General features: G+C 33.4%; 4 protein-coding genes and 1 non-coding gene across 6 annotated transcripts; 4 read left to right on the forward strand and 1 right to left on the reverse strand.

Moving 5' to 3' along the window:
- Nucleotides 1-725: 725 nt before the first annotated feature.
- On the reverse strand, nt 726-3199 carry LOC114392555 (heat shock 70 kDa protein). 2 transcript variants are annotated; one of them, XM_028353730.1, is made up of 2 exons: nt 3085-3199; nt 726-2924 (listed from the first exon to the last, which is right to left on the reverse strand). In XM_028353730.1, the coding sequence occupies exon 2, from the start codon at nt 2907-2909 to the stop codon at nt 972-974; it is 1938 nt and encodes a 645-aa protein (XP_028209531.1). In that variant the 5' UTR covers nt 2910-2924; nt 3085-3199; the 3' UTR covers nt 726-971. The 2 variants fall into 2 exon arrangements, with proteins under 2 accessions (XP_028209531.1, XP_028209530.1); XM_028353729.1 differs by having other exon boundaries at nt 3037-3193.
- A 4141-nt stretch (nt 3200-7340) lies between these two features.
- Nucleotides 7341-13681, forward strand: LOC114392554 (eukaryotic translation initiation factor-like). Its single transcript, XM_028353728.1, has 9 exons — nt 7341-7806; nt 9116-9187; nt 9613-9708; nt 10025-10222; nt 10496-10593; nt 11289-11376; nt 11449-11799; nt 11893-12138; nt 12235-13681. The coding sequence occupies exons 1-9, from the start codon at nt 7624-7626 to the stop codon at nt 13270-13272; spliced, it is 2370 nt and encodes a 789-aa protein (XP_028209529.1). The 5' UTR covers nt 7341-7623; the 3' UTR covers nt 13273-13681.
- On the forward strand, nt 8428-8531 carry LOC114394312. The gene has a single exon (XR_003662717.1). It is a non-coding gene; the product is annotated as a small nucleolar RNA snoR103 (small nucleolar RNA).
- A 1525-nt stretch (nt 13682-15206) lies between the features above and the next one.
- LOC114393221 (protein MULTIPOLAR SPINDLE 1-like) lies at nt 15207-18182 on the forward strand. The gene is made up of 10 exons (XM_028354484.1): nt 15207-15483; nt 15568-15625; nt 15704-15850; nt 15942-16010; nt 16219-16298; nt 16432-16486; nt 16847-16960; nt 17181-17373; nt 17509-17579; nt 17797-18182. Exons 1-10 carry the CDS (start codon nt 15331-15333, stop codon nt 17979-17981), a joined length of 1125 nt encoding a protein of 374 aa, XP_028210285.1. The 5' UTR covers nt 15207-15330; the 3' UTR covers nt 17982-18182.
- Nucleotides 18183-25674: 7492 nt separating this feature from the next.
- Nucleotides 25675-26702, forward strand: LOC114392159. The gene is made up of 2 exons (XM_028353202.1): nt 25675-25921; nt 26017-26702. Exons 1-2 carry the CDS (start codon nt 25822-25824, stop codon nt 26388-26390), a joined length of 474 nt encoding a protein of 157 aa, XP_028209003.1. The 5' UTR covers nt 25675-25821; the 3' UTR covers nt 26391-26702.
- The last annotated feature ends 338 nt before the right edge of the window (nt 26703-27040 follow it).

The following is a 27040-nucleotide window of genomic DNA, read 5'->3' on the forward strand; positions in this document are numbered from 1 at the left end:
TATTTTTATTAATTTTAGTCAATAAAAAAAACGTGTTGCTCGTATTTTGTTTCTATAAATATTTAGTAGAAAAACCTTTCATCATGACGATAAAGAAATCATTTATAAATTATTAGATAATATAAATGTTATAAAATAATATAACATTTTTCATCAATATAAAATTAACATGAGGATAATAATATAAATTATTAAATATAAACACAATAAAACAAACACACACACACACACACACATATATATATATATATATATATATATATATATGTTGGATCTTGAACAGAAAGAAAAATGTTTTTTTGGCGAGTAATAAGAGTTCAAGAGAAAACTAACATTATAGATGAAAAATCATTTAGAGTTACTATCAACTTAGTTCCTAAATAGAGGAAGTATTATCACTCTAGTCTTGAATTCAATGAAAGTAAAAACAACAGATCAATTTTAAAAATTCACTTTATAGACTTTCAAGATCAATTCTCCTTTTCATTCACTGATTAACATGAGCCATAACATAGTGGCATATGCAAGTGGTTGAGTTATCTTGGCTACTGACACTGGGATAGCTGAACTTATGAGCAATGCGAAAATGCCAACCTAGTTTTGAATGACAAATACTTTATCGTGATTTTGCTAATTCAAATGTTATTGAAAAATATAGGCAACATAAGCACAGGTGTTAGGTGTTGGATGCATGAAAAGAAAGCGTCATAATTTTCTCCGGGGAATTGATAAAGCAGACAGGAACAAACGTTTTTTTTTAATCACATTACATTAAAAAGCCAAACAGTATAAAAATTACATTAATCTCAAGCTCCATCATCTCTGAAATTCACATGAAACTAAAAAGACCTTATTCACGATTCATGAAACCTTACATCACTAAAACTTACATTATTAAAGCTTACATCTCTGGCAGAGCACCTAATAAGAAAGAAGCAACCCAAAGTTGAAGTTAGTGATATTCCACAAGCTTAGTCAACTTCTTCAATTTTAGGTCCAGCACCAGCAGCAGGCATGTCAGCACCCATAGGAACATCTCCACCAGGTCCAGCAGCACCCTGGTACATCTTAGCAATGATGGGGTTGCAGATCCCTTCCAACTCCTTCTGCTTGTCCTCAAACTCGTCCACTTCCGCCATCTGGTTTCCCTCCAACCACTGTATCGCATCCTCCACAGCCTTCTCAATCTTCTGCTTCTCATCCGGGCTCAGCTTCCCTCCTATCTTCTCATCCTTTATCGTGTTCCTCATGTTATACGCGTAATTCTCAAGCGAATTTTTAGCCTCCACTTTTTTCTTCACCTCTTCATCCTCTGCCTTGTACCTCTCTGCATCCTTCACCATCTTCTCAATCTCCTCTTTGCTCAACCTACCCTTGTCGTTTGTGATCGTGATCTTGTTCTTCACACCAGCAGTCTTATCCTCTGCAGAGACATTCAGAATCCCGTTAGCGTCGATGTCGAAGCAGACATTGATCTGAGGCACTCCTCTTGGTGCTGGAGGGATCCCTGTAAGCTCGAACTTCCCGAGAAGATTGTTGTCCTTTGTTCTAGCCCGTTCTCCTTCAAACACTTGGATCAACACCCCGGGCTGGTTATCAGAATAGGTTGAGAAAATCTGCTCCTTCTTCGTGGGAATAGTTGTGTTCCGCGGAATCAGCACAGTCATGACACCACCAGCAGTTTCAAGACCGAGACTGAGTGGTGTAACATCCAGCAGCAATAAATCCTGAACCTTCTCGTCTCCTTCGCCGCTCAAGATCGCGGCCTGAACAGCAGCACCGTACGCCACAGCTTCATCGGGGTTAATACTCTTGCAAAGCTCTTTCCCGTTGAAGAAATCCTGCAAGAGTTGCTGAACCTTGGGGATCCTAGTGGAACCTCCAACAAGCACAACCTCATGAACCTGACTCTTGTCTATCTTGGCGTCACGCAAACACTTCTCCACCGGCTCCATGCACTTCCTGAACAAATCCATGTTCATCTCCTCAAACCTAGCTCTCGTAATTGTAGCATAGAAATCAATCCCTTCGTATAGTGAATCGATTTCAATAGTTGTCTGCGCTGTGGAAGAGAGCGTTCTCTTGGCTCTCTCACACGCTGTCCTCAACCTCCTCAACGCTCTGGCATTCCCACTAATATCCTTCTTGTTCTTCCTTTTGAATTCAGAAACAAAGTGATTCACCATTCTGTTATCAAAATCTTCACCTCCGAGATGAGTATCCCCAGCAGTGGCCTTCACTTCGAAAATCCCTTCCTCGATGGTCAATATCGAAACATCAAAAGTACCACCACCAAGGTCAAAGATAAGCACGTTCTGTTCACCTTTTCTCGAAGCTTTTTTATCCAACCCATACGCAATGGCAGCAGCGGTGGGTTCATTGATAATCCTCAACACATTCAAACCCGAAATTGCCCCTGCGTCCTTCGTAGCCTGCCTCTGCGAGTCGTTGAAGTACGCAGGGACAGTGACAACAGCGTTCTTCACGGCGTGTCCGAGAAACGCCTCTGCCACTTCCCTCATCTTGACCAACACCATGGAAGATATCTCTTCGGCGGAGAATTTCTTCTCCTCGCCTTTGTAATTGACCACGATCATGGGCTTGTCGCCAGGGCCAGCCACGACCTTAAACGGCCACAGCTTCATGTCGTTTTGAACTGAAGAGTCTGAGAATCTGCGACCGATTAAACGCTTGGCGTCGAAGACGGTGTTCTGCGGGTTCATGGCGACTTGGTTCTTCGCCGCGTCTCCGATGAGCCTCTCGGTGTCGGTGAAGGCTACATAAGAGGGAGTGGTTCGGTTGCCTTGGTCGTTGGGGATGATCTCGACGCGGTCGTTTTGCCACACGCCCACGCAGCTGTAGGTCGTGCCGAGATCGATGCCTATGGCTTTGCCTTCCTTTGTCGCCATTGATCAATCACAGAGCTGTTAATTTCACCAAAAGAAAATAAAATTTTCAGAATTACTGGAGAGTTTTGTAGAGTGGTTTTTTATGTGCAGATATTGTTGTGAGTGAGGAGAGAGAGAGAACCCAAACCGCAATTTATAGTCCGCGTTAGAAATTAGAGTGAGTTCGAGAATATACGGGATTAGGAAGAAAGTAGCAGAGCTGGCTAGAGAGTTCTCGAGTGTTTGATCATGTTCCAGAAAGAAAACAGAGTAAGAGAGAAATCGAGAAATATTCACTTTAGCAGTTTAGTTGAAGTTGACTTTATTTTCTTAATATAATTTTACTATTATTTAGTAAAGTTTTAGTGCATTTTATCAGTGTAAAATTGTGCGCTAAAACTTTTAATTAAAATTTTCATAAAATTTATAATACTAAAAAAATAAATATAATAATTTAAAAGTATACTAGTTTTGAGAATGGAATTTATAGTTAAATTTTTACATGAAAAAAATTGTAAAATTTGTATACAGATCATATATTTTTCTTTTTAGTAGACATCAACTAAATAAATTTCTATTGATATAAAATTGATCTATGGAGTAAATGATATTTTAAAAAAGGACAGGTCATACAAACTAACTACTGACATTTTTTTTATAAAAAAATCTATAACTAAAAAAAGATACATATTAAGATTAGGCATAAATCTTGTCCCATTATATGCTATGTTTTCAATTTTCAATCACTTGTGTTGATGTTTGGGGTAAAAAAATTGATAGTGGAACTGATGTAAGCATCTATGTTCCTACAGCATCTAGAAACTTGAATTGAAGAGTTTTGGAAGGAAGCTGAATTGAGCAGTCCACCTGGAGAGAATAAAGAGTGAAGAGGGGCGGTGAGTGAATGTCGACGACGGTTTTAAAACACGCGTTGAAAGGAGGAGGATTGCAAAATGAAGGACAGTGACAAGAGTAGAACAAGGATTTACGTACGAACTGTATGTGAAATTTATCCTCTTGACATCAACAAAATAATGTTGGTTAAAAAAATACATTTACCATATAGTTACACTTTTTTTTTTATTTACCTGTAGTTTAAAATATGTCAATTTAATTTTTATAATTATATTTTTAAAAAAAATTGTTATAGAATTACCGTTAGCATTGTTCGTTCGAACATGACTTTCCACGGTGGAATTTTGTAGACGTGACTTTCCATAGCACATGGGCTATGGAACCGGGTGTGTCAATGACATTGAAAAAAGAATTATTTAGAGAGAAAAACTTAGAAGATGTGAATTTCCAGGTGTAACCCATGAATGAGTGACATTGATGGAGTTGTGGTTCTTGTATTTAGTTTGCGACGACAACTATTTTGGGTGGTGGTGGATGGGAATTTTTGGAAGGTTGGGGTAGACAAAACAATAGGGTGAATAATATGTCGTCAAGGACAGGGGATGGAAGTTCAATGAACAATAATATGTCATGGTTAAACAAACAACATTAAAGTGGTTTCATGACAATGATCATATTGTATATAAAAAAAAGGTAATTATAAGAATCAGATAAACATGATTCAAACCATAGGCACCAAATTGGAAATGTAAAGCTTTGGATACAATTCTTTTAGCTAGCGTGTTGGACGTTATGTATTTTATAAAACGTTGGACGAAATCTACTTTTAAACGCTGTTGGACGCAAGTTTAATTTAAACAAAATTTGTCATTTAAGTTTATAAGATTTAAGCCTAAAACCACATTGGATACATGTATTCTCTGCATGTCGACTCATTCAAAAATCATTATTTCTTAAAATTTCAATTATCTTCAAAACCATGAGATTTTTTAGGAGCTACACATCTTTTATGTTTTTGTTCTAACAATCTTCACATTTGTTCTTTCAATTTTGTCATTGTCTTTAGCGGCCATCGTAACAAAGAATTTTCATCATAATGGTTATCCAAACCCATAGAATAATTTCAAATACACCTCACGATAAGCTCAACTCTAAACAAAAAACAAGGACATTTGGAAGAGTTTTACTGAGCCTCGTGCTGGACACCATAATGTTATATTGATAGAGTGAAAATAAATGAAAAGAAAACGAATTGAAATAAAAGTTTTGAATTAAATTAGAGTGAAAAAGTGTAAATTTTATCTTATTTTACTGTTTATTTTATTTCTTTTTCATTCTTTTTCCACTCAAAGGAACAGACACTTAGAGATTGTCCAACGAAATTTTATGGCTAGTTCATTCAAGTGTGTTAAGACTTTCTTTTTAAATGCTAAAAGAATTTAGACTTAAGCTATTTGGTGGTTATCCAAATGGTAAGAGATAATATATCTTTGTGTTTGTGGCCTCTAGTTTGGTACTTATTTTTCAAGGCATACAATAAGGGTTAACTTGGTATATCACATGTTAAGTTAAAAGGTCCAATGTTGTTTGGTTGAGGTTTCAATTAAGTTAGTCTCATAATTTTCCCGACAAATTGATTCAATACAAGCATAATTTGAAACTCAAACTCAAACTTGACCATAAAGCTAAATCAAAAACCATAAAGTGTACTCTTATGCATGATTAAATTACCATAAATAGAAGAAAATAAATATTAATATTAAAAAATTCATTCAAATTTCATTAACAGCAGGTTAGTCACAACCCCACCCATTTTCTATTTATATTAAGTATACTTTTTCTCACTTTAAAAAATAACAATGTTTACTTATGTGGTGGTTCCTATAGTTATACAATCTTTACATTTTAGCCTTTACACCTAAAACCTACTTGTTTTAGTCATTATACATATATTTTTAATTTGTTTTGATCTACACATTTCCTTTTTAATTCAGTTTAATCAATACAATACAATTCCGGACGATGAAAAGATTAAAACAAATTTAAAAGTGTTAGAAGATAAGAAAATTGATATTACTTTTCTCTAATTATCTAAGGATGAAATTATTGATTGTGGGGAGTTGCTATTGGCCCCTAAAAATATGAGAAAAAACATTCTTACCCTCCCTCTTCCCCTCGCCTTCTTCTCACCCCACCCAACCCATCACCACTGCACCAACGACGCCATCACCGTCACCTCCTCTATCCATATTTGAACTAGCGACCCCAATGTTGTTGTAGCAACATTCCAACAATGGCATGTGCCACTCTCGACCACCACGTCGTTGCAACATTGTGCAACCCTTTGATCCTACATATTTGTTCATATTGTTGCGTGTTTTCATTGTCGCTATGATCAAACACCCTAGATATGCATCAATCTAGACCCATCAACCCAGATCTTCACCACCACCATCAAATTTATCCTATTAAAAGGAAGAAAAAGAGGGAAACAAAAGCATAGTCCCATTTTGGGTAAAAAACAATAGCAAAATCACAATTTTGTTGTGTTATTTTTCTTGTATCCCTTTTAGAAAGCAATGAAAAGCATGATTTCATTGTACAATGTGCAGCGTAATTGTGTTTTCATTATTTTTTTTGCACCCCTTCATAAAACAACGAAAACACAATTTCATTGTAAAAAAAATTGTGTTTTCGTTGTTGTTTTTTTGTACCCCTTCGTAAAATAACAAAAATACGATTTTTTTTTTCTTGCATCCCCTTTAGAAAGCAACAAAAAATACAAAATTGTTGTACAATTTGTAACACAATCATGTTTCCATTATTTTTTTCTTGCACCCTCTGAGAAAAACAACGAAAACACAATTTCACCGTATAATGAAATCATGTTTTCATGAAAAAAGTAAAAAAAATATTGTTAACCCCTTAATAGGGACCAATAGCAAAGGAGTTGAGGCCAATAACTAACTCTTTTTTTTGGGGGTACAATGGTCGCATTAAGATTTGAATTTATGAAAATACAAAATATTATAAAAAATCTAAACCTGTAATGGTACATTGAGTTACTTTTTTATTTGTTTTGAAATTATTATAAAAATACAAAATATACCTGTTAAGCAAAAAGAGCAATCTTCTTCTCGTTATATCTCTACAGTGGGCCGTGGCTTGGCCGCCCAGCCCACACGCATTTAAGCCTGGATGCCTGCGTGTATATCCATCTATATTTTCGACAAAAAACACTATATACTATATGATATATGGTATATACTATATACTATTCAGTATACAAAGACTTTTTCTTCAAAAAAAAAATCAGTATACAAAGAGGCAAAGACAGGCAAAAATATATTTTTGTATTATATGATTCGGTGATTAGATTTCATTAGAACGAAATTATGTCCTCAATAATCCCAATTCCAAGTACTGTCGAAGATAATAAGGTAATAACAACCGACCATGGGCAAATGTCAATTTCCTGTTTCTGTTGGGGTGTCCGAAGAAATAATTAAAATATAATATTGGGCGAGATTTGAAATACGTATAGATACGGTAGGCTACGACATAACACAACTCGTCTAAGAAGGGTTTTTTGTCACCCCTCCGTTGTTTCTCACTCACTCACGCACGCAGTACTCTCTTTTCTTCTCACTCCGCAGAAGAGAGAGAAATATCCAATACCTAGCGTTAGCGTACTCTCTCCCAATCCCAATCCTTTTTTCTCTCTATCTATCTATTCATCCCTTTCTCTTCTTCTTCTATTCCCTCTTCTCCTTCCGCTTCTCCTCTTTATCGCTGTTGTGGTTCAGCGTCGCCTGAATCCGTTACCATTTGTTTGTTGTTTGTATCGAATCGGACGGCGAAGATTGCATCGCGAGGTATTATGCAGCAGAGTGATCAAACGGTGTTGAGCTTGAGGCCCGGTGGTGGAAGAGGCAGCAGGCTCCTCGCTCCTCGATTCGACTCCTCCTCTTCGTCCTCTGCTTCCCCTGCTTTTGGCTCCTTTTCCGCTGATCTTCCTCTCCTGCGTCCCCACGCTGGAGCTCCCTCTCCCTTCTCTATCAAAGTATCAATCCCTTTTCCCTGGATCTGCCTTTTTACCTCTTTAATTCGCCCTTTTTTTTATGTTTGCTGTTTGCTTTATGTCGATTGATGCTTGGATGGATTCTGTTTCATGAATACGTGTTTTTTTTTCTTTCGTTATTTTGATTTGTGATAGCTTGTTATTATGTGTGTTTCTTAAATATTTTTCTTTTGTATATTCTTAACTTGATGAATATCACCGAGGCTCAATGTGACGTTTTTTTTTCCTTTTTAAAGTTTAAAATTTGAGGTGAGGTGTATTGTGCTGAAGTTTGGATTCGGAAATAATCCGTTTTTGGTCTTCATTGACACTCGGGGATTTTTTTGTGTGTGTGTTTGTTTGTCCAATACGCAGATTTGAATGTTGTCTGGATTTGCTGGTGGTGTATTTTGGAATTTAATTACTTAACTAATTTTTTTGGCACCATTTTAAACGTAAAGAGAAACCTTCAGAAGAATCGACTAACCGAAACTAAAACAAATAAAGATGTAATGTATTTCTCGTTGTTACTGTCTTTTTTTTTTTCACTGTCTATAAGTATTCAAGTTAAGGGCATAAGACAAAGGGCAAACTGAATTCGAATGTCCTAATTCTTGGCTGGGCACTAAGTGTGTGCACCTGCTGTAAATATGGACAAAAAGCAATATGTTGGCTTTAGGTGGAATTGACTGAATTTCAAGTTACCCATAAAGGTCCCACATACATTGAACTTAATTTCACAATTCTGGTGAATGTGTCAACTTCTTTGTGGCACAGGATCTGATATCGTTTTCTTAGTACACTGGTCTCTGCATTTTTCTTAATGGGGCATTCATCCACATTTCACAGTGACTAGTATTGTTTGGCACTGTGTTTCCACCTCCTGGATACGGTGCTTGAGTGGTTGTGATAAGTCTTATGCTTTTTTGTTCTGAAGGCAATGCTGCAAAGGCCACAAATCTGTTCAGTTGTTCTGTTTTTTGGTTGTGTTGTAAATCCGTTGACATAACAATATAAATGAGTTTGTTGGATCCACTGGTTGCCTATAGAGAAGAGTACATGTATAATGTTGTATCAACACTGTAGTTCATGAAGGACATGTCTGAAAAACAATTATTTATAACTATTTTAACTGTGATGTTCGTGTGTAGAACTTAGTTTCATTGAATTCTACCTTTCTTTTAGCACTACTTATGATCTTATGCATCTACCTATGACCCATCTTGTACTTTTCTGAATTTATCTGCTTGAATGGTGATGGTTTAACTGTATATGTCAAGGAATTTGTATCTAAAAACTTATGGCTTTATAGGCTGGAGATGCTCGGTTTGAGGGTCGTGAGCGTGTGCGATACACAAGGGAACAGCTTTTACAGCTTAAAGAGGTAATTTTTTTGTTGTTGTTGTTTAAATGTTATTGCTAATTAATTATACTTATTCCGAAGGATATTTTTTTAATTCCATCTTCTGCTTTACATGTGATTCTTTTCCTATTAATTTGGAAATTGTGACTAATCAACATTGCCTGTGTGTGTAGATTGCCTTGTGTTTGTATTGTTTTAATTTACTCACATTACTTAAATAGAAGGTGCCAAATTTTCTATTGAACTCTCTCGACAACCTACTTTATTCTCTATGCCTCTTGATAAATGTTTGACATATTTTTTTAAATATCTTTTGTCTCTTCTCTCTAGGCAACTTCTTTTGAAAAACCATGTGTTCCAGTTTTTGCAACTAATACTTCCTTTGACATCTAAGCTGATATTTATGCTTCATCATTTGTCTGACTGTTGAACCTTTTTACTCTTAGGGTGTTGAGATCCTCGATGATGTTTTAAAGATCAAACAAGATATTGAAGCTGAACTTTTTGGTGAAGATCAAAGTTGGGCCCGCCCAGAAAACAACGTGAGTGCGTTCTGTCTTGTATTTATGTCGTTGTTAACTAAGACCCTATTCCTCCTCATCCTGTTGGTAAAGTGATCGATGAAGTTTATTAGAGTTTATTTTTTTTGGCGGTGAACATACTATTATCTTACAGGAATTCATCAGTGATCAGTTAATGGAAATAGTCTAATGTTTGTACAAGATGCTGCTTTTTTTATTATTTTGATTAGTTCAATTAAATTGTATCAATTTTTATGAATTTATTTGTGATCATTATCAAAATAATAAGTTCAACTATTCAAATTTTGTCTAATGATGTGTATACTATATTCTGCAGCCCACACAGCAATTTCAAAATCGATATACTGAGCCAGATAATCGTGACTGGCGTGGAAGATCTGGCCAACTTTCTGGTAATGCAGATGAGAGGTCTTGGGATAATCTCAAGGAGAATAGGGAGTTTGGCAATACTAGTAATCGTCAAGACCAACTGAACTCTCAGTTTGCAAGGACACAAATCTCTTCTAACCAAGGGGTACTAATAATTGGCAGAAATGCATGATATCCATTTTGTAGTTAATGTTTTATATCTTTAAATTTGATCCAGTGTCAGTGTAAAACTCTTTACATTATCATTAAAGTGATTAAACAAGAAAGTGTTACACCATTATAATAACAAAGGATTTCCTTGAAGTAAAAGTTTTATGAGCTTTTAATAGGTGGAACTGAATGGTTCTCTCATAGTGTACAATGGATAAGTGTTTTATCTTATTTTTTATTTTTATTTCTTCTATCTCTATTAATTCAGGGAGGACCTACTCCGACACTAGTCAAGGCTGAGGTGCCATGGTCAGCTAGAAGGGGAACTCTCTCTGACAAGGATCGCGTCTTAAAGACAGTTAAAGGGTAATATATATTTATTTTTGAGTACTTGTTAGTTGTTAATAGTTTAATGGGGATATCCTCTTGACTTTAATCTCTTGTAGATTCCTGGATGGTCATGCATTCCTAGGTCTTAACAATCATTACGGTATTCTTAATGGCTAAATGAGAAATACAAGCAACATATTTCAACACACCCTTTATTATTTGGTGAATTTCATACAGGTCCCATTTGATTTAGGCAGGTCTTATGAATTTCACCCAATAATAAAGAGTGCATCAAAAAAGTATGTTGACAAGTAAATGTAACAAGTTGTAATGAAGAACATTTTGTGGGATATGCTATATTATTTGTGGACTTGGCTCCTCTAAATTGATAAAATATATAAGGTGAGAAAGTAAGATGTGTCTACTGTTGATTTGAATTAGATTTGAATTAAAGCACTTCAAAAACTTAACCCTCTTAAACCAAGAGTAGATACATCCTTAAAATTTCTCACTTTACATAGGAGTTAAATCCGTGAAAAATAACCATAATTCAATATTTGTGAGTTGTGACAAGATTGATGTATCTATTCTTTTTCCTGTATAAACTGAGATTGAAGTATTTTTTGAACATTTTTTGTATTTCCTTCACTCATGTAACTCTGTTAAGAATCTTCAAAATTACATGGCTCCTGATACTAATACACCAAGTATGGTTAACCATTTCAATGCAGAATACTAAATAAGTTGACTCCGGAGAAATTTGATCTCCTGAAGGGTCAGTTGATCGATTCTGGCATTACATCAGCCGACATATTGAAGGTTCATTTTATTGTGTTAAAAATATTTTTCTGTTCGTATCTTTGTTCTTAATTGACTTGGTTTGAAATGCAGGGAGTTATTTCGCTGATATTTGATAAGGCAGTGCTGGAACCAACATTTTGCCCCATGTATGCTCAGCTGTGTTCTGATCTTAATGAAAAGCTGCCTCCATTCCCATCTGACGAGCCTGGTGGGAAAGAAATCACTTTTAAGCGAGTACTCTTGAATATCTGCCAGGAGGCTTTTGAAGGTGCAGATAAACTGAGGGAAGAACTGAGACAGATGACTGCCCCTGACCAGGAGATGGAGCGACGGGACAAGGAAAGACTTGTCAAGATTCGAACCCTTGGAAATATCCGTTTAATTGGTGAGCTGTTGAAGCAAAAAATGGTTCCCGAAAAGATTGTTCATCACATTGTTCAGGTTCAATCAGGACTTGAGACTTGACTTTGATATAATTTCCTATTGGTTTGGGAGTATGCACTTATCTGCATGGTTGACTGATACTTGGAACAGGAGCTTTTAGGACCTCCAGACATCAAGGTCTGTCCAGCTGAGGAAAATGTTGAAGCCATATGTCAGTTTTTCAACACTATTGGTAAGCAGCTTGATGAAAGCCCAAAATCACGGCGCATAAATGATATGTACTTTATCCGGTTGAAAGAATTGAGCACCAATCCCCAACTTGCACCACGGCTGCGGTTTATGGTTCGTGATGTTCTAGATTTGCGTTCTAATAACTGGATTCCAAGACGTGAAGAGGTAAATTTACACATTTTGTAAATAAGCTATGCCTCAAATTTTGGAAGGTACTTCAATTTTTTTTTTTTAATGAAGTACTAATCTTTACTCATGTAGGTGAAAGCCAAAACCATCACTGAAATTCATTCAGAGGCAGAAAAAAATCTTGGATTGCGTCCAGGTGCCACTGCAAGTATGAGAAATAACCGTGTAGTTTCAGGCGCTCTAGGAAATACCAGTCCAGGAGGATTCCCAATTGCTCGACCTGGTACAGGTGGTTTGATGCCAGGGATGCCAGGGACCAGGAGGATGCCTGGGATGCCTGGAATTGATAATGACAACTGGGAGATGCCTAAGACAAGATCAATGCCGAGAGGAGACATGTCAGGCATGCAAACTGGAGGACATAGCCAGTCTCCCTTTCTTTCCAAGACATCCACTGTTAACTCTAGGTTACTACCTCAAGGTAGTGGTGGTATTATAAGTGGGAGAAGCAGTGCCCTGGTGCATGGAGCTGGTGCTCCTTCTGCTGCTCGGCCACCAAACCTTGGTTTTAGTGCTGAACCCACACCTCAAATCCCTTCACCTGTTAAAGCTGTTTCTGCCATACCCGCTGAGAAGCCACAACCTCCAGCTGCAAAATTGAATTTTGATGAACTTCAGCGTAAAACTGTTTCTCTTCTGGAAGAATATTTCAATGTCCGGCTTTTGGACGAGGCATTACAGTGTGTGGAGGAACTAAAAGCTCCAGCTTATTACCCTGAGTTTGTCAAGGAAGCTATTTCCCTTGCTCTAGATAAAAGTCCGCCATGCGCTGAACCTGTTGCCAATCTTTTTGAATATCTGTTCATTAAGAAGATTCTTTCAGCCAGAGACATAGGGACTGGGTGCATGTTATTTGCTTCTCTGCTGGATGATATCGGCATAGATTTACCTAAAGCACCAAATAATTTTGGTGAGATAATAGGGAAACTAGTTTTGGCTGGGGGTTTGGATTTTAAGGTGGTGACAGAAATCCTTAAGAAGGTGGAGGATGACCGGTTCCAGAAAGCAATATTTTCTTCTGCGTTGCAGGTAATTACCTCTGCATCTGGGCAAGCTGTGCTGGATGCACAAGCATCTGATATTGAGGCCTGCCAGAGTCTGTTCAACTGAATCAGATGAGAGTTTGCATGAGAATACCGATCTCTGTAACTGAAAGAACATCTCTGCCTTGTTTCACAACTTTCAAATTCCCTATCCTTTACGCTCGCACTTTTTAGAGCATTTTGTATTACAGTATGTTATAAAAGTGGGAGCTTCCAGTATCAGGTATTTTCTCGAGTTGTATAATTTTCTTTTGTCTTGTTTTGATGTCGTAGAGGTTGTTGATTGAGGGAAAATTCAAACCATAAAGCTAAGGATTTTGTTTTTCAGTTGGCTAATCATGTGCCAAGAGAATGGCCTATCCACCCGGGGGTCCAAATGCTTTTGTACTTCATTAGTTTCATTTTTTTCCCTTTATTTTCTCGACAGAGTAATTGTTAACCTGGTCAGTTCATAAATATCATCGTCGTTACTTTTACATGTGTTTTTTTTAAAGGTTTAAATTTCTGCTTTGTGTGGGTGCATGTCATCAATTATTTCATTCCTCTGGATAGGAGGAACGTCTCAAGTCCCAACAATATCAGAGGGGATTATTAAATTTAATTTTGAAGTGTCAAATCCCATTTTATCATAGATATTATTTGGTCGTGTTTGTAAATTTAATTTTGAATTACCTTATAAAATTAAATTTGGAATGAAGTGGTTTATTTTTTTTTCAAAGCTAAGTTCAGGGTAAAATTTAGTATATAACTTGTGATTTAATGCAAAATTTATATTTTCTTTAATCTATTTAAGGTTAATTAAGTATAGAACTTGTGGTTTAATGCAAAAGTGCTATTTTTTAAATATATTTAGAGGTGATTTGTTTTAGATTTGTTGAAATTAAATTTGAAAGAATTAATATTAGAGATGCCAAATTTGATTGTTTTATATTTGTCAAAATTAATTTTAAAAGAATGACTAAATAAAGATAATTTTTTTATTCACGTTTGAGAATAATATTTTAAAAGGAGTTAAAATGAATTGGTTTTGATTGAATATTAAATTAGAATTATTTTTGAAAATCTCACATTCAATCTTTTTTTCAAAATTGAAATGTAATTTTTTTTTATGCATGAGATGTGACACTTTTGCGACTTGTATGAGTTGCTAGTATATAGAGATGTAGTGATATTTTCTTTCGTTTTGCAAATGACATTTACAATAGAAAACAATAAACAATTTTTTACTTCTCCCAAAATCAATTATATTCACTTTAAAATTAATTTTTAAAATTTTAAAACTTATGCAAACAACAAATGTAAAAGTTTTTGCCCAATACCAAAACAAAATGTAATGTAGAAAAACAAATGTAAAGTTTTCATCCTGTATCAAGATTTTGTGATATCCCGTCGAATTTATTTTAATTCAATAAGAGATATTTCAATTGTTATTCAAAGGAACACTTATTTTTAAGACAAAACTCCAAAGATAACATGTTCATAAATTAGGTGAACCCGTAATACTTGCATGTATTTTTGAAAAAGTCAATCTCTTGAAGCACATGAAATAATTCATAAAGTGATCCAATTTTGAAAAACCAATTATTAAAATATTGAATACGATTAGATTAAAATCAGACTACACTATCTTTATAATCAAATGAAAAAAGTGAACAAACCCCTTTGACATGATTTGGAAAATTTGATGTATATCAAACTCTATTCAAGAAAAAAATAGAAAAATAATATTTTTTGTGAGTAAAAATAAATGTATGTATTGTGTGATAGGTATAATAGGATGTGTTTAAAAAAGAAAAAAGAAATAATAAGTGATGTTATATTAATTAGTTTTTTAATATCTCGTTGGGCTTATGTTTATGAGTGGAAATAATTTATTTAATAGAAAAATTTGTATTAAATTTTTATTGTTTGTAGAATTTCTTTGAGCAACAGGTGTATATTGGGAGTGAGATTAGTCTACCCAATGGATAAGAGACATCCATGCTTCTGATAATACAGAAAAAAAAATCGGTCCTTGGTTTTATTGGAGTCCTTTGGTATTCTTATTTTTCGTTTTTTAAGATAAAACACCCTCATTCGTTTCGCGCCTTTTTCATTTGGATGGTGTTTATCTGAACTGAAGTAAATGGCAGAGAACGAAGATGCAAGAAGGAGCGATGAATCGCTGAAGCTTGCGTTGGCGATATCGCTTCTGCGATCAAAGGTTTTGAAAAGCGTAAAGGAGTCCAGTGCGCTATCTCCTTCGCAATCTGACGCTCTTCTCCGTTGCAAGCGAAAGGTTCGAAACGCTTCCTTCGTTTTCTTCTCAATCTAATGCCTATGCCTTCGACTCTTCGCTATTGTTTCCCGTTCGAATTCTCAGGCTAAGGAAAGAAAGCAAGAGATCCTGAGGCTCAGAGAAGATCTCAAAGACGCTCAAGGTTCGGTCTCTATGTTCTCTCTCCTATAAACTCGTGTTCACGTGCAATGGCGAACTGATTCTGAGTTTTTGGATGTAGATGCTTCGCACTGCGATCTCTTCCCTGAGAGTGCTGCTTGTAAGTGTTATTTCTTCGACAATTTCGGAGAATTAAGCCCTAAGCATCATGGAACTGCCTTTGACAACAGATTTAGCGATGTCCTTCGACGCAGATTTCTAAGACAAGGTTTTATCATCATCATCATCATTATTATCTTCTTTGTTACGACTCACGACACTATGCTTTTGAATTGACGTTGAGAATTTGCTTTCTGTAGTGCGATTTAAGGAAAGGAGGAGAAGGGTAGGTTCTTCTTCTTCTTCAAGTCAGCAGCGGAATTCTTTAGGTAATTATTACTAATTAATAGCATTTTTAGTTATAAACGAATGAGTATTAGACTGTGGTAATACTCAGATTATCAGTGTACTGTATTTCATAATTTGTAATTAGAACGGTGGTTTTTTTAAATTAGGTCAAGATGAAGTTGGGAATTTTGATGTGAAGTGAATGGAATTGTACTAAATCTGTTTTCTAATTTGAAACTAATACTGCAGGTTTAATTGAGGAGGATGAAACAGAGCAGCTTAGGGCCTCCGTTGATTTTCTCGTGGAAATCTGTGACTCTGTATCATCGGTCAGGATGCTTCACTATCCGTTTAACATTTAAATGATGCAGTTCGTAATAGAGTTCTTACAATTACTGGTGTTATTGAATAGAATGTAAACAATTAATTCTTTTTGACCCACTGTGTTGATGTATTTTGCAGGTGGATGATTCCAAGTTTGCAAATCTGGCACATCAAGCTGTGGACTTTATATTGGGTATTCTGTACTTTTTACTAATTGAAGAACTTTTCCTACGTTTTATTTTCTAATTAAACAAATGAAAATATTATATCAAAATTCTGTGAAACTCGAACTTTGGGTGGCGTTCACAATCTTCTTAATTAGTAAAGACTTCATTCAATCCATGCAAGCCCAAGGTCAATCTTCCATTCTCACCTAAAAGCTTCTGATGAGCTTTAATCAGTAATTTGAGTTATAAGCGACTTACATCAAATTTTACTTCTTGAGCTATACTATGTTTAGCTTTGATTTTTATGGTTTCGTTATATGGATCATCATCATATGAATTACACATGTAACCCACACTGAAGATTAATTTGTATGTCTTTCCTGAAGTTACATTGAAGAATCTTTTATCTATGGGAAGGAACCTGGAACTTGTTGAAGGAATTATCAACAGCCTAGTTATACGTTTGATCAGGCAGATGTGCTCGTCCTTGTCAGAAAATGGTATACCTAGTTTGAGATTGATTATGACAAAATGTAGATTACTTTGTATGTTAATGTGTGAGACCGTAAACGAGTGTAAAATTGTCGCATTTTGTGACTTTTCTTCTGTAGCTTCGCGCCTTCACCAATTATAATCGTTTATTTCTTAATCATTCTACTCATTGGCTTACTGTCTTTTTTTTTTTTTTTGCCGTTCCCTTTTCAACTTCTAATCTTCTAGGGTCTCAACACACGGGAACCAATGCTCAATTTTGTATTCAACATTTGATCCGTAAACTTGGAAGTAAGCCTTATATTGGTCAGCGGGCAATACTTGCAGTTTGTCAAAGAATTTTGGTACTAGCTGAGCGTTTGCTTTTCTCTGATCCTTTTGATGATGGCTTTCCTCACATGCATGAAAGTATGTTCATAATGTAAGTTCTTAGCAAAAACACATCAGTATAATCTCCAGATTCATAAATCATAACACCTCAATACAGGTTTTGTGGAAAGGAATAATGGTTTTGAAGACATAACATGGGTCTAATTTTTATTTGTGGGGATGTCAGGATCCAGCTTATCGAGTTCTTGGTGACGGATTACTTATTAGAGTGGTCAAAAGCTGAAGATTTTGACAACAGTATGCTTCATACTTTCTACTGATGTTTACTACTCTACAATATTGTTTCCGACCTTAAGTTTTATTGACATCTTGAGTGTTGATTTCTATGACCCAAAACAAATTTAAGTCTGCCGCATGTAGCATTTTTCTCAACTACTACTGTATATTTTTGTTCCATTTCTGTCGTACCAATCAATTATTCTTGCTAACTGAGTGGTTACAATGATACTTACAGTGCTCCTTGAAGATTGGGTGACATCAATTGTCCAGGCAAGAAAAGCATTAGAACTTCTGGAAAGCAGAAATGGACTATATGCGCTTTATATGGACCGAGTCACAGGTGAATTGGCAAAACAACTTGGCGGTGTCTCATCGTTTCTGAAGCTTAAACCGGATATCATTAATTGCCTCTTTCGCTAAACATGCATGGTGAGTAGCATTTGCTCTTGGCGTCCCCTAGCTTGTTAGTGCATGTTTTTGGATTATAATTTGTACATCTCAGACAATGGTTGAGTGTAAATATAATTTCGTCAACAAAAAATATCAGGGATGGATCACCATCATTTCAATTAAACTGACGAAAAAGCAGAGCATTGTTATTAAATAGCAAGTTAAAGAATACATCATAAAGAAGGTTACATTTTTATTTCTTAATCATCGGGTTAATTAAATTCTGATTAATTTGAGATCAAACAAAACACACCCTTTTGTGCCTGACTTGAAACCAGAAAAAATGAATTTTCTAGCTCTAAGGTCCAATTTCTTCCTCCTGGAAGGAAGAGTTCCATCACCAAAAGGCAGCTCGTTCTTTGACTTCAAAGCCATAGTCAAGGCTATTGACCAAGAAGAATGGTAGTTATCTCCAACACGGGGAGAAGAAACCAATAATGCTCCAGGATTTTCGTTTGAATGCACGTAGAAAGGGCTTGAAGGGTCCAGAATCGGATTCGGATTCACCATGGTCACCTGAATATGAAGAATACAATAATCAAACAGCAGAGAAAAACACCGAGAATCAGATACAAACAATCTTGCGCAGCAGTAGCAGATCCGAGCTCCCTAGTCCGTAGGAAAGGAACTATGATACCATGTGAAAATTGAATCGAGAAGGTGAAACCTTCAGAGAATGAGAACTTTCAGAACTTGATTTCTGAGAGAAGCACAAAGCATCAATGGCAGAAGAAAGGTTTCCTCTCTTAACTGACGAGGAATAGAAAGATGAACTTTTGGAATACAAATGTGAGGTGAAATTATACTTTGACTATAAATCATAACAAGTTAAACATTATATAAGTGAAGAAAAGAAAAGACTTATAAACATAAGATTTAAGATTTTAGATTAAAATGTGATATCAAATTTTTCTATATGTGTAAATTTTTTTGGTGTCATATGTGATAATGTATATTAGATAAATGATAATTTAAAATTATTTTATATAAAAAAATATAAAATTAATCATAAAAAATAAGTTTAAATATATTTTTATTTTTTTATTATAATTTAATAATAATTTTAAAGAAATTTATGAATTTTATCTCTTCATTTTATTCCTAACATATTACATTTTTTCTCCCAACTTTTTTTATTCATATATTTTTCAAAAGTTGAAGATAAAATGTGTCAAATTTATTTATAGATAAAATTTATCAAAATTTTTAAAATCAAGGACAAAAATGCAATTAAATGTAAAAAATAAACAATTTTTCTCACATTTATATTGAATTATAAAAATAAGTAGAGAATATTATCATGTTAAAAGTATAGTTCTACATTGCACGAGTTTAATACCGGTAGAAAAATAGACTTTTTAGATTATTTTGAATAATTTATTTATTTGTGCCACTAGAAAAATTAATTAATTTTCAAATTTAACCTATTTAAAGTATAAAAAAAAGGTATAAACTAAAAAATTAGAGTCACATTCAAAATAAATATAAACAAAATATATTTAAAAATACCAATAATTCCACCAATCTTAGTTTCATTTTATTTTACGTAAAAGACAATCATTTGATGGTGCGTATGTGGAGAAATAGCAAGTATACTTCATTAGCAACATCAAACACCCACGTACTGTGCATTTTTTTTTAAATCTTTGTAAAATCAAACATATCTTAAAGAAAATGTAATAATTTCGTAATTTAAAGAACTATATGAATGCATGGTAAAGTCCTTTTTTCACTTAAGATTCACCACTTCTAAAAAACACATTGTAGCCAGTTCATTTAAGGGGGAAATCTCAAATTGCCTATTTTTTTATGCACAACTTGAATTTCCAAACCTTGCAGCTGGTACATTAAACTTTGTGTTTGTTTTGATACTATAATATAATTGAGTGAAAATATCTTCACCAAAAAATATATATATATATATAATTGAGTGAAAATATAGTCGTTTGTTTGTTTGATCATTAGAAAGTGAGAAAACCTATAAAACTCCAAAGTTGCACAGCCCAAGTTGCAGGTTTTCGACAGCAAAGAAAAGAAAAACCTTAAAACTCCACGAGAGACGTACCTGGGATGGGAAGGGCACGCACGCTTATTGGCGAAAATCAGAATGGAATATATGTAGGAAAATCTTTCACTCATGGTCATGGACCAACCATAATAAGAATGCTAAACGAGGAAATTTGAATTAATGAGGAAGATATCACAATATATTGGGAAGAGGAAGAAGATGCAGCGAAAAGGTGAAAGCTTGAGAGGAAGAGGAAGGGAGATGTTGCTTGCTTGCTGGAGTCTGACGTTGTTGACCATCATATTCATATCTTTCCACATTCAGGAACAATTATAACACAGGATTTAAACATAAAACATGTAAGTGCCCATTTATCACAAATTAGTAATGAAAGTACAGCATGCGAAATCAAATACTTTCTTATGGGTCAAAGGTAAACGATTTTGGAGGTCATACATCCAAGGCTATAGAAAGAAAATTTTAAAAGGATAATCATTAATAAAAACAACTTACAACTTTTCGCACATTTAGGATGCATTTGATGGTGAGAATGTTTTTACATATGATAATCATGATTCCTAAAAAATCCCATTATTAAACATCATAAAGAATATGTAAAATATGTTTGATTAATCTTAATATATTTTATGAGAAATACATTTTTTTACATTTGGTTACATTATATTATAACTTTCTTTGGCATATAATTATTTTTTGCAAATATACTCTTCATTAAAAAAATGCATTCTGATGATATCTCAACAACTTTGACTTTTTATTGTTTGCTTTGTACATATTCATAAAATGTTATTATGAAAACCAATATATGATTGACTACTATTGTCAAAATTGATATGAGAATAAAAAAATAAATGTAAATGATCTATATTACTTAATGCTTAATAAAGATAATGTCAAATATAAAAATTTTAAACAATAAGAAATACTTGAAAGTGTAGAAATATGAAAATTAAAATATACCAAAAACACACTGCATAGTGGAGACAAATTTTGTTGAATAAGCAGAAATCCTGTTTGTAATTGTAAAAAAGGATAATGTAATAATTTTCTATAATTAAAATTTTCCATACTCAAGAAACTTGGATTCCAAAACACCGGTTGAGAATGTTTTTGTGACAAAGTAAATTAAAATTAATTTCAGAAAATCATAATTTCCCAAGATTTTTTTATTAATTACTTACCAATGGTGAGAATTATAGTTTCCAAATATAGGATTTCTCCCAAAAAGTAAAAACTTTGGGACTAACTCCTTATGTTGAATTAGAAAAATAAGTAAGAACATTATCAAGTTAAAAGTATGGTCCAAATATAGTTTTTCAAGATTATTTTAAATGATACATTTCTTTTCATATTTAACTTATTTAAAGCAAAAAAAAGTATAAACTGAAAAATTAGAGTCACGTTCAAAGTCAATTCAAACAGGTTATATTTAAAAATAACTTAATTCAACCTAATGAAGAATAGAGTGTCACTTTCTCATTTTATATATCTATTTACTTTATATAAATATATATTTTTTTATTAATAACTTTGTGTACTGTTAACTTTAAAAATAATAATTCAGTAAAAAAAAAGACTTTGAAAATAATAGTCAAATAATGATAAAAATTATTAAAAACATTATATTTAATATTTTAACAATACGGTCTTTATCATTATTTTCATAAATTGTTTTTAAACAAAACATGTTACCAACTATAATAAAATTATAATGTTGCTTTTCATAAGAAACATAAGGAAAGAACAATAATATAATACCATAATTTAATATTAAGATTTTAAATTCCATTTTTGTTTCATATGTTTGTCAAACTTTAATGTCATTATATACATTTCAGTTAATTTTTAATTTTTTTCGAGCTGTTGAAAAATTTATTTGGTTATTTGATAAAAAATATTTTTTAGTAATTTTTTAGTAGATTCTATTTTTTTTAAACATTACTTAAAGTAATATTTTTTAAAATACTAGCTTCTAACTTATAGTTTTTTTTTATAGTTTTTTTTTATATTTTCTTCTTTTTCTATCCTTAATGTATTTATCAAATTTTCTGTTTATTTTTTTTATAAATAAATCATAATTTTATTATTTTTTATTTATTTTACACTTTTTAATTAATCCAACAACTATTTTTATTAAACACTTATAATTTAGTAAACTAATTTTTTAACTTTTAGCTTCTAGCTGTTAGTTAGTTTTTATTGAACATAGCTCATGTGATTTTTTCTTCAAAGTTTACATTTAATACTATGAATTAATAAATAGCTTTAATTAATCAATGATAAAATACCTTTAATAAATTAAGATTAATAGTAAATTTTATAGTAAGTTGAGTGAGTAAAAAACTTTAAATGAAATATTTTAAACTTTATAGTAATTTATGACTTTATAATAAAATATTTATTTATATTTAATACTTCTTTCATATTCAAGCTATTAATTTTGTTGAAAAGCGAGATAAATTCTCGGTCAAAATCATTTTTTCTTCTGCTTCGAGCATTTGAAAGGTAAATTTGGTAAATTAATTCTCAAGATTTGATCGTTGCTCTTGTTAGAACAAAAAACAATAACACACAAAAAAAAAGTCAATAACATCTACAAACAAAGACCGTTTGGTACAATGTTCAAAATAATTTTTTTGCACGTCCCTCAAACCTATTTATTCACGCTGCACACACTCACATACATCGTCTTTGATTTCTTCAACATTGTTTTTCTTTATTCAAGCCTTTCATGCCCTTTGTTTAACGTTTCAACTTTTTCCATGGAATTCCAATACCGTGATGGCCAAAACCAAAGGACACCATTAGCAATGCCTTTTTCCGGTGTCGCCTACTTTTCTGGAAACCCATTAGAAGGTAACACTTTATATTTTTTCTTCATGTTCCTTTCAACTTTCAACAGACCCATTTGTTTTGCTATTTTTTATATGAAAACAACTTTTCCTAACATCTATTCATTTGTAGGGTATGAGTTTATGCCAGGTGGTTTTCCCGACAATGTTCCAACGCCCAACGTTTTCCCAACAACAATGTTGATCAATGCTGAGGAAGCATTCCGACAAGAGTTGGTGAAAAAACAGATACGACGGGAGCGGGAGGAGGAGGAAATCAGGAAAAAGATAATTTCCCGTGAGACGACATTGGCACATCGTCGAGAACTGGAGGAGGAGGTGAAGAGAGAAATGATGTCAGAGAGAATGGGGGGAATCCCCATGCAAAGAACAGAGGGGTTCTTGTTTCCAGATCGAGTTTATGTCAATTTGGAGTCTTCATATCAAAGAATGATGAATCATGTTAATCACATTAACATATTTGGTAGGCCACAACCCCAACTACCTGGCCAAGTTGATACCAGGCAACCTTATACACTGACCAATACTGAAAAGGACAAAGTTATCATATTGGTTAGTGTATAGTGTTATATTTTAATTTACCCTTATCTTCTGTCTTCATCTTTCTCTTCAAAAAAATTCCCCGCTTCTTCTTTAGTGAAAAGGTTTTTTTTTAATCCCATTGTAGGCTAAGCCAAATGTTGACGATTATGGTGCAAAGCGCAAAGCAATGGCACCTCTTGCAGTTGATGAAAGTGAGAATTTGGGAAAGAAATCAAAGCCGGAGTGGAGTTGCACTTTATGTGGAATTACTGTCACAAGCGAGAAACAGTTGAATGCTCATCACCAGGGGAAAAAACACAAGGCTAAAGAAACATTTCTGAGAACTCAAAAGATAGGTAAGAGTACCAAGATATCATTGTCATTAAAGAAAAATAAAAAAAAAACGTGTGAAATCTAATGAAGTTGTTTCCATAAATTCAGGGTTTGATTCAAGACCAAATCATTAGACACATACATGATCGACCTTGGGAAATGTTTGAAGGGGCATCCGTCAAGGGCACATATATGGAGTAGTTGAAGTCGATTTTTTTTTTTAAATAGTCGATATCGTTGTTTAGTATTTTTTATATTATTTTATGTCATATTTATAAATAGATTAAAAGTATTATATCAATTTATGTATTCTATTTATCCAAATTAAAATGTGATATGCGAATAAAAATTATCAAATTGTTGGTTGCCCTATTGTTTTATTGTATTTTTCCACTTCATTTGAGTAAGAACTTCTCATTCTTTCATCTTCTTTATGCACTATTGTTTTTTTTTTTTAATTCACTCTCATCTTTTGATTTGATGTCACCATCGAACTCATGCCCTTATGGTTTCAAATCATACCTGAAACACCAGGCTTAAATGTAAATACTTGAATTTTAGTCATAGAAAAAGAGAAAAACAAAATTGCATACAATCATAGGAGGGGAAAATTTAAAAGGATAATCATAAAAAAAGTAAACTATTTTTCTCAACTCTATATTTAATTACAAAATTAAAACAAGTAAAAAAATATTGTCAAGTTAAAAGTATGTTTCTACGTCGCACGTGTTTCATAGTGGTAGTAATTAAAACAGACTTTAAGATTATTTTAAATGATTTTTTTTCTTCCAAAAACTAAAAGCTAATAATATTCGAAAAGCATAACGTATATATAAATTTGAATATAACTAAAGTTCAATATAAAAAATATAATTTATTTTTTAATAAATAATATTTAATATATAAATTATATTTTAGATTAATGACAACAATTTGTATTGTGATACACGAAGTTTAGTTTCATTAATTGGTAATTTTTTCTTTTAAAAAAAATGTTAAAATGCAATTTAGAAATAAAAAGGACATATTAAAATAGACAAGAGATAAAAAATATCTTAAAATATTTTCATTGGAAAAAAAACTCCTAGAAGAAAGGTTATCATTTAAGATGATTTTTTTAAAATTTATATATAGGAAATATGTACGCTAAAATTAAAAATATAGGAAAAGTGCTTGTAACAAATACTTTGGACCTCAGATAATAATGCAACAACACATATGTTAGCTATGAAATTCACATCTCCGGTAGATGATATTTGTAGTTTTTAAAAAAAAAAAATTAACATATCCACATATCCAATATTCAATATTAAGAATTTGTCCATATTTATATTAAATATTATGTATTAAATATGTTTAATTAATTAAATATAATAAAATAAAAAGTATGCTAATAAGTTAATTGAGTAAAAATAAAAATTAAATGCAAAATATTCATTTTTAATTAAGTTCTTTCCTTCTAATCAAATATTTTATTATCCATTCTTTAATTAATCTTTAGAGATTCAGGTGAAATATTATTTGTTTTTCTACAAGTAGTATTTTTAATTATTTTATTATAAATATAAAGATAGTTAATTATTATAAAAATTATTCGTTATTATTATTTTTTACCTTTCTTAGCAACCTGATCAATCTTTAATATATTAAATCGATTTTTTAAAATCCGATTCTATTAAAAACAAACTATTTGATGTTGAAATCTGTTGAAAAGTAAGAGAAAATTCCCATCAAAGTCCCAACAGGTCAGAAAGATACGCAGACCCAAAGGGTACCCTCCCATTCAAAATTAGAACAAGCCTTTTATTTTTCTTCACCTTTCAATTTTTTAAAGATAGATTCGGTAAACTCTGAATATTTGATAATAGCGCACGCCACCAAAACAAAAAATCATAGCACCCAAAAGCAGAATCAATGACACCACAGAACACTTTGAGCGAACACCTCTCATATAATTTAAGGCACTTTTCAAACCCAACACTGCATACACACACACGCTCACTTTGATTTTCTTGGCACTCTTTTTTCTTTATCCGCTCTCCTACCTTTGTCGTTTCGCATTCCAAGCTCTTTCATGGAATTCAAATATCGTGCTGCCCAAGATCGAAGGACATCATCACCACTGCCGTACCCTCTTTCCACTGGCACCTACGTCTCCGATCGCCCATTACGAGGTAACACTTTTCTTATCTTCACGTTTCTTTTCATCAAGAGACCCATTTGTTGTTCTGTCCCAATGGGTTCGTTTTATTAACCATCCACTGTCCAGGGTGTGAGTTTTCGTCAGGTGGTTATCCCGGCAATGTTCCGGCTCCTAGAGTTTTCCTAACGCCGGTGCCAGTCAATGCCGGAGAAGCGTTCCGGCGAGAGTTGGAGAAAAAGCAAATCAGGAGAGAAATACTTGCCCGCGAGATGACGCGACGACGAGAACTGGAGGAGGAAGTCAGGAGGGAAATAGCACTAGAGAGGGTGTTGGGAATCCCGTTTCGAGAACGAGCTTGGGTGTCTTTGAATCAGGATCAAGGAATGAACAACCCGGTTAATAACAACATATTTGGTGGGTCACAACCTTCACTGTCCCCTCAAATTGATATCAGCAGACAACAGACGAACAAGGATAAAGTGATCATACTATTTAGTTAGTGTGCATAATGCTTTGCTTAACTTATTCTATTTTTAATTTTATTTATTTAGTCATGCCCTTCGTCTTCTTTAGTGGCTTTTACGGTTTCTCTTCTCGTTTCTGATTTAAACAAATGTCACCTTGTTTACAACGGAGGAGGAGGCTAAAATGTGACACATAATAATCTCTTAAGAGTGGGGAGAGTAGTGTAATTTGAATATGTCTCAAGGAAGTGAGAGGTGTAAGGACTTGTTTTGATTGTGTTTTGAGCTTTTACTTTTAAAAGTATTTTGTAAAACTCTTGAGACAAGTGTGTTTTGATTGAACAACTGTTTTTTCAGGATAGGATGAGGAAAAAAAACTGTTTGGTAAGTAGTATTAATTAACGGTTTCGGAGATGATAAAATAGAAATTAAAGCCTCTTTTTTTTTTTTTTCAAAAGAAACTACTCAATCAGATTTATTTTTTATCGATAGAAATTGAAGTATCATTTGAGGGTCCTTAATCACTTATGCTGTTGGAAGAGGTTATTTTTTTTTTACTTTTTATTTTTATCAGCAAAAACAAATTTATTCAGAAGCACAAGGTCTGCCATACAATGGCAGCATGCCCTGGAAGTTGTCTAGCCGTTTGATTGGGGAGTTTGGTTTCCCTTCTTTTCCATGTGGCT

Source organism: Glycine soja, chromosome 17 (assembly GCF_004193775.1).
Source record: "Glycine soja cultivar W05 chromosome 17, ASM419377v2, whole genome shotgun sequence".
Classification (NCBI taxonomy): domain Eukaryota; kingdom Viridiplantae; phylum Streptophyta; class Magnoliopsida; order Fabales; family Fabaceae; genus Glycine; species Glycine soja.

Bases quoted from the DNA above. Each gene is read 5' to 3' on its own strand.
- LOC114393221 (XM_028354484.1), top strand. From the start codon at position 15,331: ATGGCAGAGAACGAAGATGCAAGAAGGAGCGATGAATCGCTGAAGCTT. The intron at 16,011-16,218 runs GTAATTATTACT...CTAATACTGCAG, and splicing joins TCAGCAGCGGAATTCTTTAG to GTTTAATTGAGGAGGATGAA. The intron at 16,299-16,431 runs GTCAGGATGCTT...TGTATTTTGCAG, and splicing joins TCTGTGACTCTGTATCATCG to GTGGATGATTCCAAGTTTGC.
- LOC114392159 (XM_028353202.1), top strand. From the start codon at position 25,822: ATGGAATTCAAATATCGTGCTGCCCAAGATCGAAGGACATCATCACCA. The intron at 25,922-26,016 runs GTAACACTTTTC...TCCACTGTCCAG, and splicing joins CTCCGATCGCCCATTACGAG to GGTGTGAGTTTTCGTCAGGT.
- LOC114392555 (XM_028353730.1), bottom strand. From the start codon at position 2,909: ATGGCGACAAAGGAAGGCAAAGCCATAGGCATCGATCTCGGCACGACC.
- LOC114392554 (XM_028353728.1), top strand. From the start codon at position 7,624: ATGCAGCAGAGTGATCAAACGGTGTTGAGCTTGAGGCCCGGTGGTGGA. The intron at 10,223-10,495 runs GTACTAATAATT...CTATTAATTCAG, and splicing joins AAATCTCTTCTAACCAAGGG to GGAGGACCTACTCCGACACT. The intron at 11,377-11,448 runs GTTCATTTTATT...TTTGAAATGCAG, and splicing joins CATCAGCCGACATATTGAAG to GGAGTTATTTCGCTGATATT.